The 13,839-nt window shown below is 33.5% G+C and overlaps 1 protein-coding gene across 3 annotated transcripts in view; it reads left to right on the forward strand.

Moving 5' to 3' along the window:
- NIPBL (NIPBL cohesin loading factor) overlaps positions 1-13,839 on the forward strand; it is a 200,111-nt gene that overhangs the window by 149,917 nt on the left and 36,355 nt on the right. For all 3 annotated transcript variants that reach the window (XM_040495519.1, XM_040495510.1, XM_040495529.1), the window contains 8 exons: positions 1,995-2,084; positions 3,552-3,766; positions 3,871-3,973; positions 4,592-4,690; positions 4,795-4,941; positions 7,743-7,877; positions 9,162-9,260; positions 10,573-10,626. In XM_040495519.1, coding sequence (XP_040351453.1) covers positions 1,995-2,084; positions 3,552-3,766; positions 3,871-3,973; positions 4,592-4,690; positions 4,795-4,941; positions 7,743-7,877; positions 9,162-9,260; positions 10,573-10,626 — 942 coding nt within the window. The remainder of the gene's footprint in view (positions 1-1,994; positions 2,085-3,551; positions 3,767-3,870; positions 3,974-4,591; positions 4,691-4,794; positions 4,942-7,742; positions 7,878-9,161; positions 9,261-10,572; positions 10,627-13,839) is intronic.

Below are 13,839 nucleotides of genomic sequence, written 5' to 3' on the forward strand. Positions count from 1 at the left end.
TGATTTAGCACTCCCAAATTGTTTTCTACCTTTGAAATTTGTGTATCATTTTATATTGGGGAAGGGTGAGGAGGAAGACTTCTTTTCATTTTACTATATTAGATAGTTTTCATGTTTGGCAAAAAAAAATTGTTGCTTCACTTATTTTTTTTAAGTGTGAACGAGGTGGTAATAATGCTAAAAGTTACTTAAGAAAATTGGTAAATGTTCTCTAATCCTACCATACACAACTGTCTTCATTTTCTTTATACTTTTTTTTTTAACATTCATAATCATATTCATGCTGGCCATTAGAAATGCCTCTAATATTTTTTATTATACTTTGTATTTTGAAATAATTTTAAACTTAACAGAAAAGTTCTAGGAATAATGCAAAGAGTTCCCACAAACCTTTCACCCAAATTCCTTAATTGTCAACAATTTATAACATTGCTTTATCTTTATGTAACATTTCTTTTTCAAAATATACATGCTTGCATATCTGTTTGTCATTTTTTTTTTTAACTATTTGAGCACACTTAATGCCTCCCAATACCCTTGAATTTCAAAGTATGATTCCCTAGACAAGAGGTACTAATATTAACATCACCTAAGGACTTGCTGGAAATATAAATTCTCAGGACTCATCTACTGAATCAGAAATTCTAGGGGTGGGGCCAGCACTGTTTTTTGATAGACCCTCCAGGTGATTCTAATGAATGCTGAAGTTTGAAAAACACTGTTTAGTGTATATTTTCCACAAACAAGAACTCTTGCTTAAATATCCACAATACAGTTCTCAAAAGCAAGAAATTACCATTAATGTAATACTACCATTTAATATAACACTGCCATTCCCATTCTATTTCCTAGATTATAATTTATTGCTATCATTATTTTAATGTTCCATTTATCCTAGAATTAACCTGTGAGAGCCCCTTTTAGCTGACTTTTGTGTCTTTTTGATATGTTACCATCTTTCTTTGAGAACTTTACTTTGTGGCACAAGATGTTTCAGGAGCTCTCTTACTTTCATTGCCTCAGCCCTGGAATCTGCCGTTTCACCAAATATTACTGTTCTTTTTATTGGAGAATGGTAATTTAGAAACCAAGATGTAGGTGCCAGGTGCCTTTCAGTATTTCTTAGAGTGAACCTACAACTTATTTGTTACATATGACCATGTAGATTGTACACTGTAAAACTTGAGGGGAAGGGTCATTTGTAAGTATTCTTATGGTTCTTGACATACATCCACATTTCTCTTGGAAGTTTACAGTGTACTAGTTTACAGTGCTATGATGAATTTCTCCATGGACCATTTCATCACACTCTGAGAACAAAGGTTATTAAAATCTTTGTTTTCTACTTAGAGAGATTCTAAACCATATTGGCATTTCATGTGGTAAAGCTAGAGTATAAAGCTATAGACATGAATGCCAGCTCAGTTCATTTCTGGCTGTGTCTTGTTCTTGACAGGAACTAAAGATTCTATTCCTAGATCAAGTGAACAGCTCACCTGCTACTGTATATTTAATATCCTACATGAAATAAAGTACTATTTTTATATTACAAATAGAAGTATTTCTCTTCTAGAATGTTTTAAAATATCCCAAAGAAACCTATAACACATAGTAAAACAGATAACAGTTTCCATTTTTAAGTTAAAAGTTTGGAATTGCCTCTTTTTTTCCAAACAGAAAACCAGTGTGTAGGACCTTCCTGTCTCTGAATACTTAACACATTATTCTGTTAATTTTTATGTCAGCTACTTATGCACCTCTTTCAAAGCAAGATGACATGCAATTCATAAAAATAAGGGCCAGTCTCAGCTATGAGTGTAAATTTTTTTTGTGAAGTAGCATTCTTCTGTTTTTTTTTCCTTTTAGTTGCTATACTTAACATTTTGATTTTTTATCATTTATCAGTTTTTTCCCTAGATTTGTATTTACAACTAGATTAATTATTAAAATACACTAGTGATGTAATTTTTGTTCTTCCTTGGTTTATTTTGTAGGTTTCAGGAGGAGAAGATGAAATACAACAACTACAGAAAGCATTGCTTGATTACTTGGATGAAAACACTGAGACTGATCCTTCACTAGTGGTAGGAATCTTTTCTCCCTTTTTTGGAGATAACACATCAAATTCAAATTGGGTCTGAAAGAAAATTGGGAAGTGTCATGAAGAGGAAGGTTGTTTGGAATCCTGATCTTTTATTTAAGACAAAGGGATACTTGATGATGTAAATTAAAGAGAATGGTTATGGACTGATTTGTCGTACGGAATTTTGGTACAGATATGTATTATATAAAAATGGTCTGAGAGGGGAAATGGTTAGAAATCTTTCCATAAGTTATCTTTGAGACTGAGGTAGGTCATTGCTCCTCACAATGGACATGGCCCAGGTGGTGCTTGAGATGATCTATGAGCATATAAAAAGAAGCTATTAGAATTTTATGTGTATATTTCTTTTTAAATATAATCCTTAGTTCTATTTTTATGTATATTGTGCATTCAAATTATTAGTATAATAGGCTCATATATAAGATTTATAAACCATATTAGAAAACACTGTGCATGTATTAGGGCACTTTGTTTTGTTTTTTTAATGTTTATTTATTTTGGAAGGGGAGAGAGACAGTATGAGCAGGAGAGGGGCAGAAGAGAGGGAGACACAGAACTGAAGCAGGCTCCAGGCTCCGAGGTGTCAGCATAGAGCCCAATGTAGGGCTCATACTCAAGAGTTGTAAGATCATGACCTGAGCCGAAGTTAGATATGCTCAACTGACTGAGCCACCCAGGCACCCCAGGGCACTTTGTTTTAAGTTTATTTATTTTGACAGAGAGAGAGAAAGAGAGAGAGTGGGGGGGAGGGGCAGAGAGAGGGAGCAAGAGAATCCCAAGCAGGCTCTGCACTGCTAGTGCAGAGCCCAGTATTGGACTTGATCCCACAAACTGCAAGATCATGACCTGAGCCAAAATCAACAGTCAGACGCTAAACTGAGTGAGCCACCCAGGCGCCCCAGTATACTTTTTAATTTTTTTATTTTTATTTTTTACTGATGGGATATGTAGGATAAAGAGGTTGGAGGTAACTAAGCTGTTTAGTCAACTACTGCACGTTTTTAGTCTACATTGAAAGGAACAAATAATAGATGTGCCTCCATGTTAAAATGTTTCAGTAATAATTGGCTACATATTTCTTGAAGAAGTAAGGTGGTTTTTGAAAGTAAATGGAATCTTGTACCTTTGGCATCTTATCCTATTCTAAACTTTTCCAGTTGACATATCATCTGTCTAATTTTAGTGACCTATGTGTGATGCTTTTTTCTTTGTTAAGTAATTGATGCTTGTCTTAAGTGTTAAGACAAAGCAAAATAATAAGTTTTGTATCATTCAGATATTCAAACCTTTTGGCTTTCTTAAAATTTGTTTTTGTCTGCTACAAGTTGCTTTAAAGTACACCTGTATATTTATTCCTGATAGTGAGCACTTTATCAGTGGGTTGGAAATTTCATTTAAAAATTCTCTTCATTTTATCAAGCTCAGATCTTACCTATTTTCTTTTTAGTTTTCTCGTAAATTCTATATAGCCCAATGGTTCCGTGACACAACTCTGGAAACAGAAAAAGCAATGAAATCACAAAAAGATGAAGAATCATCTGAAGGAACACATCATGCGAAGGAAGTTGAGACAACTGGTCAAATCATGCATCGAGCTGAAAACCGGAAAAAGTTTCTTAGAAGCATTATCAAAACCACACCTTCTCAGTTCAGCACATTAAAGTAAGATCCAGAGAGAAAGCATCTTTACTTTTTCAGTTATCTCTTTGATATCTATCTACTTGGCAAAAAACTTAAAAAAATAATTTAATGACTTTTTGTTGTAGGATGAATTCTGATACTGTGGACTATGATGATGCTTGTTTGATTGTTCGATACTTGGCCTCTATGAGGCCGTTTGCCCAGAGCTTTGATATTTATTTGACACAGGTAAACTATACCAGAATTCCTTGTACAATGATACTGATTTTTCTGATTATGGATATTTGTGGAATAGCATATGATGTCTATTCACTGTTGAGAACAGATATTTTAAAAGATCATGAGAGTAGCATTTGTTTCTGTGTTCCATATTTGTTAAGATGTCTTTTTTTTACATGCCTTTTACATACTGATTCACGTTTTACAGATAAATGGATATATGTATAAATATACATATATGGTATAGGTAGACTGGTTGATGTTATAAAAATAAATTACTCAATTACCAAATTATTACTTAAATAATACTAAATATTCTGAATTAGGTACTCATAGCAAGGTTTTAGTGGGGCTACACGTCCTTGCACATGAGCATAGCAATGAAAAAACAGGTTTAATTGAGAATGCCAGGATAAAGAAAAGGCCTTAAAGTATAGAATGCCTCAGTTACTATACTGACCTGTAAGTTAAAACTTTGGATCAGTAAGATAACATCTTCTACCCATATAAATATTAAAGGGAGGTAAATCCAATATTTATTTTCATTTCTTTTGCATGTTTTCATGTATATTTTGTTAAATGTTGTATGTTCTAAAATTTGTGAAAATACCGATGTTTGCTCGGCAGATCCTTCGAGTTCTTGGTGAAAACGCAATTGCCGTTCGAACAAAAGCCATGAAGTGTTTATCTGAGGTTGTTGCTGTAGACCCCAGTATTCTAGCAAGGGTAAAGAAGAGCACAAATGATTCTTCTCATTTGACTATTGCATTCAAGTTAAGATATTAGCTCTACTTAGTAGTATAAATTATATTTTCTTTATTTTTCTTTAGCTTGATATGCAGCGAGGAGTTCATGGACGATTAATGGATAACTCCACTAGTGTTCGAGAAGCAGCAGTAGAATTATTAGGTCGATTTGTTCTTTGTCGACCTCAGCTTGCTGAGCAGTATTATGATATGCTGATTGAAAGAATTTTGGTATGTTGTTTGGTCATTTTTATTATGATTCATAAATATAATTTTGCCTTTCTTGGATCACATTTTTTAATTATTAAGCTAGAAAAGTAAGTGTCAATTACTTATTTATATTGCCTAATCTCTATACTATAGCATCTTTCTAGAGGAGGACATGTTCCCCACCTCACTCCTCACCCCCAAAAACCTGTCCATGTTTATTTTACACACACACACCCTAAAGATAGTTTAAACCAGAATGAAAATTAAAAGCTAAGGTTGTAACTCTATAGTGCTGATTCAGTGGGTTGGAAGGCAAGGGAAAGCCTACAGGTAGGTACTCTTGGTGCCAAGAATCAAATCTAGAAAGTGGTGGCTGGACAGCAGAACATTGGGCAGATTCTAATCTCCAGTCTCCCAGATTTAGAAAGTAGGAAAAATGTTCTCCATTCCTACCCTACCTTGAGCTAAGCTAAGGATCCTAACAATTGGACAGAGTACCAGCAGGGGAAGGGGACACAAATTTCAAGCCCAGCTCAGCCATAGGCCCAAACAAAGAACTGAGGAAGGACAAGTTTCTTTTTTTCTTTTCTTTTTAGTGTTAATTCATTTATTGAGAGCGAGACAAGAGCACAAGTTGGGGAGGGGCAGAGAGAGAGGGAGACACAGAATCTGAGGCAGGCTCCAGGCTCTATGCTGACACGGGGCTTGAACCCATGAACTGTGAGATAATGACCTGAGCCGAAGTTGGACACTTAACCAGCTGAGCCACCCAGGTGCCCCAAAGGACATATTTCAAGAGGAGGACTGCTCGATACTATAAAACAAATCGTTGTTGAAAATTAGGACTCCTTTTTTTCAGTTAACTCCTCCATTTTAATGATGCAAGTTTACAATGAGTAAATGATAGGAACTACAATGGCATAAATATTTTGGACAGGAACCTAGAATAAATTTATATGAATGTATATAAATAGGAACAATTATTTTGTTGACAGCTAAGTGCAGAATTTTGGTATCTGACAATATGTTTGAATCCTTTGTGTGTTATCTGCATGTTTCTTTAAAGCTGAATTATGACAAGATTTAGATACCTGCATTATAAACCAGAAAGCCATTTGAGTCTTAAGAACAAACTAAAGAAATACTATTCTAAGATAATCCTTTCTTGTATGTCATGGAATTCTCTGATCCTGAAGCCTTTCCCTGGAAAATAAAAGGAAACAGGAAACACTGATGTTACAAAATATCTGTGTAATCTCCACATCACCCACTGCAAGCATACGGACTTCTGTAACTCAAAAGAAATGCATTAGGCACAAGATTAGGTATTCCCACAGTGACAAGAGTTTATCACCTTTAGTCTAGTGTCAGAATATTATATGACTAAGAGTTAAAGATAATTGCAGCTTCAACTAGCATAAAATCTTGATTGAAACAAAGAATTTAAGGAAAGAGTACAATAAACTTTTTCGTGTTAGTGCTTCTTTTCAAGAATGAAAGGCAAAATCAATAGGATTCTCAAATTTGGAGGATCAATAGGATTCTTCAAATTTAATGAAATCCGATAGCATCTACCTAAGCGATATATCCTAAAATATTTTAGTGATTGTCAGACTATATAATGGAAATAAATATGCACATTAAGTGTCCAATGCTTTTTATTTCTAAAACGCTTTAATTACTGAAAATTTGTGAAGAGTGTTAGTGTAATGAACCCTCATGTATCTAACACCGTATCTGTATTTTTTGCTAAATTAGTTTAAATTAAATCACAAACATTTTGCTACTTCCTCCTTGTATACTTCAGCCTGCCTCTCCAAAAGTGTGGGTACTGTTCTTATAAATAAAAACTGTTAATCTCACTCAACCAAATTAACGCTCCCTAAATATCCTGTAATAACCATTTGATACTCGATTCTCCAGTTGTCCCAGAAACTGCAGGGGGAGTTTCTAGTTTACTTTTTTTTTTTTTTTTTTTGAACAGAATCCAGTCAAAGATCATACTTTGCATTTGGTGATCAAGTTTTAAAATTTAGAGTACTCTCTTTTATAGACTTCCCCCATTACATTGACTAATTTAAAAAGACCAGGTCAGGGGTGCCTGGGTGGCTTAGTCGGTTAAGCCTCTGGCTCTCGATTTCAGCTCGAGTCATGATCTCGTGGTTTGTGGGATCGAGCCCCTTATTGAGATTTGTGCTGACAGCGTGGAGCTTGTTTGGGTTCCCCTCTCTCCCTCTGTCTCTGCCCCTCCACCCCCCCAACCCCCCCGCCCCCCCCCCCTTCCGGCACATGCTCCTTTCTCTCTCTCAAAACTTTAAAAAAGAAAAAAGAAAAAAAAAAAGACCAGGTCAGTCTTGTTATTTCCTCATGGCTTTGTTTAATTTGTTTTTTTGTTCGTTTCTTTCTTTTATTTTCTATGAACTGTAACATAGCGACAGTGGTTTGATTAGATTTAGGTTTAACATATTTGTTAAAAATACTTCATATGCTGTTTAAGTGCCAGGCACTATTCTAAATGCTTTTAATTTGTTATCCCATTTAATTTTGACAAGTTTATATTCTAGTGTCATGTTCAGTGTTATTCAGTATTTTTGCATGTATTGGATATCATACTATAAAAGTAAAGCAATACATTAATCCATGTTTGTAGTAACATTAATAAGAAAGAATATAAAGAGGAAATATATAGACCATCTTTATCACGTTAATAAGTATTCAGTGTACTGCTTGTTGGTATTTATTTCCTGATTTCATTTTATCACATTTCTTACACCTGAGCATATTGAGCTTTCTGATATTTAAAAATACTTTTCTGTTCTTAGGATACTGGTATCAGTGTCAGGAAAAGGGTAATAAAGATTCTAAGAGACATCTGTATTGAACAACCAACGTTTCCAAAAATTACAGAAATGTGTGTAAAAATGATTCGCAGAGTCAATGATGAAGAGGGCATTAAGGTAAGATGAAATGATGACTGTTTTAAAGTTCATTTTTCATTAACATTTTAAATAATTTAAATGTTTATTATAGTTAAATTTTGTAAAATATGTGTAACTATGAAAAACCTTTACAAGGAAATCAACATTTTTAGATTATCAATTCAAAAATGACATACTTCCATACGTTTTTATTTCTAAATCTTGTATTAATAAAATCTGATCTTTCTCAACCAGTTCAATTATATTTAATGCCATTGTAGTGATTACATTATATGCAGTAAGTTTATTATCAAATTAAAGTTATTTTATTTTTTAAATGGTATGTACTTGGTTTTCTAAGTTAAATACTTTGTTGAAAGTATGAACCTCAGTTCATCCGTGAATTTATGTACGTATATCATGGTCCCAGTATTTTTTTTTTGGTTTGTTTTGTTTTTTTTAACAGCTTCCCCCCCTCAAAAAAAAGTAAGAAAAATGTTTTTTAGTTTGTTCAAAACATTTGTGGGGCACCTGGGTGTCTCTGTCATTAAGTGTCCAACTTTGGCTCAGGTCATGATCTCCCAGTTTGTGAGTTCAAGCCCCGCGTTGGGATCTATGCTGACAGTGCGAAGCCTGGAGCCCACTTCAAGTTCTGTGTCTCCCTCTCTCTCTGTGCCTCCCCTGCTCATGCTCAGTCTCTCTCTTTCTCTCAAAAATAGAATAAATATTTAAAAAAAAAAAAAAAACCTTTGTGTACTATGCAGATATCACCTATTTAAAATTTTTACCAATTGAAAAAGATTATAATTTTGAAAAATTAATTGATGATTGTTTTCAAAAATTGAGGAATTTGTGCCAAAAATTTCTGGTAGTTTGTGCTTTGATTCGTTATTTGTAGCTTTGTTTTTGGCTTTTTTTTTTTTTTTTTTTTTTTTTTCTTCTTCATGAACAGAGATCATGCTCTACCAATAGAGCCAGCCAGGTGCCCCACCTTTGTTTTGGATTTTATTTTTTATTTTTTATTTAAAAAAAAATTTTTTTTTAACGTTTATTTATTTTTGAGACAAAGAGAGAGAGCATGAATGGGGAAGGGGCAGAGAGAGAGGGAGACTCAGAAGCAGGCTCCAGGCTCTGAGCCATCAGCCCAGAGCCCGACGCGGGGCTCGAACTCACGGACCGTGAGATCATGACCTGAGCTGAAGTCGGACGCTCAACCGACTGAACCACCCAGGCGCCCCTGTTTTGGATTTTAATGAGAATTTGGGATTGAGAATTTTGCCATGTTTGTTGTAGTTGTGTAGTTTGAAATTTTCTTTTTTCTAGAAATTAGTAAATGAAACATTCCAAAAACTCTGGTTTACTCCAACTCCACACAATGACAAAGAAGCAATGACGAGGAAAATTTTAAACATCACTGATGTGGTAAGGACTCGAACAAGGGTGTGGTCCCTGTGGGTACAAACCTAGTTGAGGCCTCCCTCTCTTACACAGAGAGAGACAATGATGAGATATTTGTTAATCTTGACATTTAATACCACAGTTGACCCTTCAACTGCACAGGTCCACTTATACATGGATTTTTTTTTTTCAATAAGTACAGTATAGTACTGTAAATGTATTTTCTTTTACGATTTTTAAATAACATTTTCTTTTTTCCAGTTTACTGTAAAAATACAGTCTGTAATTCATATAACATGTGTTAATCAACTTTATGTTATTGGTAAGTTTTCTGGTCATCAGTAGGTTATTAAAAGTTAAGTTTTGGGGGAATCAGAGTTATGTGCAGATTTTCAACTGTGCAGGGGGTCAGCATCCCTAACCCCTGCATTGTTCAAGGGTCAGTTGTACTTCCCTTACATTCTGGAGATACTCAAGGGATGCAAGGAAGATGAGATTGGTGTTTCTGCATAGCCCTCCTTATTAGCATTTGTTGACTTAAGCGCTGATACTGAAATTCTCCAGATTCCTCCAGTGATTGAAAACTGACAGGGGAAGGAGAAGTAGATGAGTAGGTAACAATAGCCCAGGGATAGCAGCCTAAAATGAGATAGTACTTTTTCAGAAAATGTGAATTAAGATTAGTTTCATTATGTTTAATTATACACATGAGCTATAAATATTTTTTGCCCAGAATACTTTTTATGTTTTGAACATAAATTTTCTATTATCAATTACAGATTTATCTCTCTTTCACTCACATCTTTATATCTGCTATCTAGAAGGAAAATAATAAGCAAACATTTCTATTTGTGTTGTTTTAAACCTTACACGTTTTTCTGACCGGTACAAGTTACTATTCAAAATGTAATACCATGTTTTTAAGTTTCTATTTAAATTCCAGTTAGTTAACATACAGTGTAATACTAGTTTCAGTTGTACAATATAGTGATTGAACACTTCCATACGACACCTGGTGCTCACCACAAAAATGCACTCCTTAATCCCCATCACCTATTTCATTCCTCATCCCCCAACCCACTTTCCCTATAATATCGTATTTAATTTCAATATTAAACTAATTTCTTGAATGTATTCTAAGATATTTTTAGAATAAAATTATTTAATATTGATAAATTATTGGCTTACTTAAAGAATAGTTTACTTTAAAATAAATTTTTTTAATTGAGACATTTATTTACCTCACACTAAATCATAGCAAAGTTTTTGTTTTTTGTTTTTCAGATTTTTAAGTAAATTCTTAATTTTGATAGTTTCACCGTATTTTCCCACTTAGGTTGCAGCATGCAGAGATACTGGCTATGACTGGTTTGAGCAACTCCTTCAAAACGTGAGTGTTATTTTGACTCTTGATAACAGATAACATGAAATTTAATAGAAGGGCAGTTCTTTGTAGATTTTATGATTTAAAAGAACCTTTTCAGTTATTTTTAAGTATTTTCCTTTTGGTAGGGAAAATTTATTTCAGTTTATTAAGCTGAATGTTTTGGTTAATATCCCTACTTAAGCAATTATTCCACTGACTGTTATAAATAATTTTTCTAAATCAGTAGTCGAAATTCTATCTTCACTCCCTTCCAGATATTTTTTTTCTTATCCCTTTAATCTATATGATAGACATGAGATTTACAAACAGATTTACAGATTGCATTAACTATATATTTGCATTATTTTGCTTGTTATGAAATGTGTAGAATTTCCTGTAATAGTGCAGAATTAAAGCATAATTAGTGTTCTTGAAAAATTTCATATATGGGAATATTTATCTCCCAATGAATTTTTTTATTTCACAAATTTTTAAATAGAAATACCCATCACCCAGCTTCAAGAACTGTCAGCATTTCCCTAGCCTTATTTCATCTCTAATCCCTCTCCTTTTGTTTTTTTATTATTATTTTTTGGCTGTAATACTTTTGAAGCAAATCTCATACTTTATATCATTTCACCATAAATGTTTTAGTATCTATCTCTAACAGAAATTACTGTAAAAAATAACCAGAATATCATTATCATCTGTATCAAAACAAATATTAATGTTATTCCCCCCAACTCTAATACTTATTTCAATGTTCATATTTCCCTAATCGTCTCAAAAATGCATTTGTATAGTTAGTTTGCAGTTGCTTTAGTTGATACGGCTCTTATGTCTCTTAAATCTATGCTAGTCGATCCCTCACGCCCCCCTTTTCCTATAGAGATGGAAATGTGTTTTCCTATAGAATGTCCCACATTGTAGATTTCATGGATCTTTTCCTTCTAATGTCATTTAAGTTGTTCCTCTATTCACCATTTTTTTTTTTTGTAAACTCTTCATTAGATCTAGAGCCTTAATAATATTGAAGTTCAATCTTGGGAGTAGGGGACAAGAATACTTCACAAATGATGCGAATAATACAGCGTCACAGTAGGAGGCACATAACATTTAGTCATCCATTTTCGGTGATCTTTCAGTTTAGGTGTTGTCAACCTGGTGCACCTATTATAATGAGTCTATTCATTTTTTAATATTAGTGTGAGTGAATAGATTTGTATGCCTTTGTATTTCAATTTATCTTAATCATAATTCTTTTTGAAGTTTAGATTGTCCCATCTTTGCCCAGTGGTAGTCCCTCCAAGTTGGTCTTGTATCCTTTTGATATAACCTTGTTACTCTTTTGTCACCTGATTACTTTTTGCCTCTACAAGGTGACCTGACTTAATTTGTATATTTTCTGCCCCAAACCTGAAATCAGCCATTTTTCCAAAGAGCCCTAATCCCTTTGGGTAGACGAATCTGGATGCCATGGATGTCCTTTGCTAATGGGTTATCATAGCTTTGGGCCTTTTCCAAAAGATAGAGCTAGAAAACATATATTTTTTAGAAAGGCAAAAATAAATCAAGAATTTATATTGATTTTTTTTAATTCAAATTTAAGATTATGGAAGTCTCCTTCTTTGATTGTATTATTCTTTCCTTTAGGCTAAAAATCTTAGTTCCAAAGGAAAGCAACATAATTTCTTATTTGCTTTGCCCAACTAATATTAACAGTAACATTATTGGATACAGTTTAAGATTTCTTTGCATTTATGTTTATGTATAGCCCACTAAAAATATATTATTAAGTCTATCTTGGGGTGCCTGGGAGGCTCAGTCAGTTATGCATCCAAGTATTGATTTTGGCTGAGGTCATGATCTTGTAGTTGTGGGGTCAGGCTCCATGCTGGCAGTGCAGAGTCTGCTTGGGATTCTCTCTTTCCCCACCCCCCACTTATGCTCTCACTCTCAAAATTAAAAAAATAAACATTAAAAAAATACTTTAAAAAAATTAGTCTATCTTGAAATAAATTTTTTCTGTTATATCAACAATCTGCTGTCTAGTTAAGTCCATTTGTTTTTGTTCACTTCTGTATGTTTTGCAGTATTTTTAGTAATAAAACTAGCGATATTTTTAACAGTCAACCAAAATTGTTTTATTGAGGCACAATCAAGATAAATATAGAATATCACCCTTAAAAGCTTCTTCGTGCCTCTTTGTAATTGTTCCTCTTCCCTTGGCCATAGGAAACCACTGGTCTACTTTTTGTCGCTGCAGTTAATACCTTTTGTCCAATTTCATATCAGCGGAATCATGCAGCATGTAGTTTTTTGTGTGTTTGTCTTGTCTTCTTTTAATTAACAGAATGTTGCTGGTATATTAATATTTTTATTGCTGGCTAGTATCAATAGTATAGATGTATTATAATCTCTTTATGAATTCACAAATTTATGGACTTTCGTGTTCCCAGTTTGGACTATTCTGAATAATGCTGCTAGGAATATTTGTGTGCCGAGTTCTTATGTGGATGTGTGTTTTCATATTTCTTGGGTAAATTCCTGAGTGATTGCTGGATCATGTGATGAGTGAGAAACTGCCAGACTTTTTCCAAAATGGCTGATCCATTTTGCATTTCTACCAGCAACATTCCATTTGCTCTACATTCTCACCAATACTCTTGGTTTTTGTCAGTATTTTTAAGTTTAGCCATCTGATGGTGTGGAGTAATATGTTGCTTTAAAAAAATTTTTAAGATGCCTCTTTTAAACATCTTCATGGTATTTGCTTATGTTCTTCAATCTATGATATCTTAGGCTCTCTTCCTAAATCGTCTTCCATAAATCATCTTTTATTTCATAATTTTACATAATGTATTTGGTATCATTTCCCTCCTAAGTCAAATAATTAGCTCTGTATTACAGAGCCTTGTAACTATCTTATATTTATGTCAGCCATTATTCCAAAGGGGACATAATAATTTCTAGAAGACTCTACAACCACATACTTCATTTAATAATTACAATAAATGAGTAAGAATTAATTGTAGCTGTCAGAAATGTCATTATTTAGTATTCCAAAAAAGGATCTAAGATAATATCTGTATATATTATTGGCAAATTGAAAACAGAAAGGAGATGACTAGATTTATAATCTCTTAACAGTAAGTTTTATGTTTCTTATATCTTTACTTTCTAGTCTTCTTTAGCTAGTTGTTCATTCAGTCCTTTAATCCTTTCTCCCTATTATGT

The sequence above is a fragment of the Herpailurus yagouaroundi genome, unplaced genomic scaffold, assembly GCF_014898765.1.
Source record: "Herpailurus yagouaroundi ecotype Mexico unplaced genomic scaffold, PumYag 29, whole genome shotgun sequence".
Classification (NCBI taxonomy): Eukaryota; Metazoa; Chordata; class Mammalia; order Carnivora; family Felidae; genus Herpailurus; species Herpailurus yagouaroundi.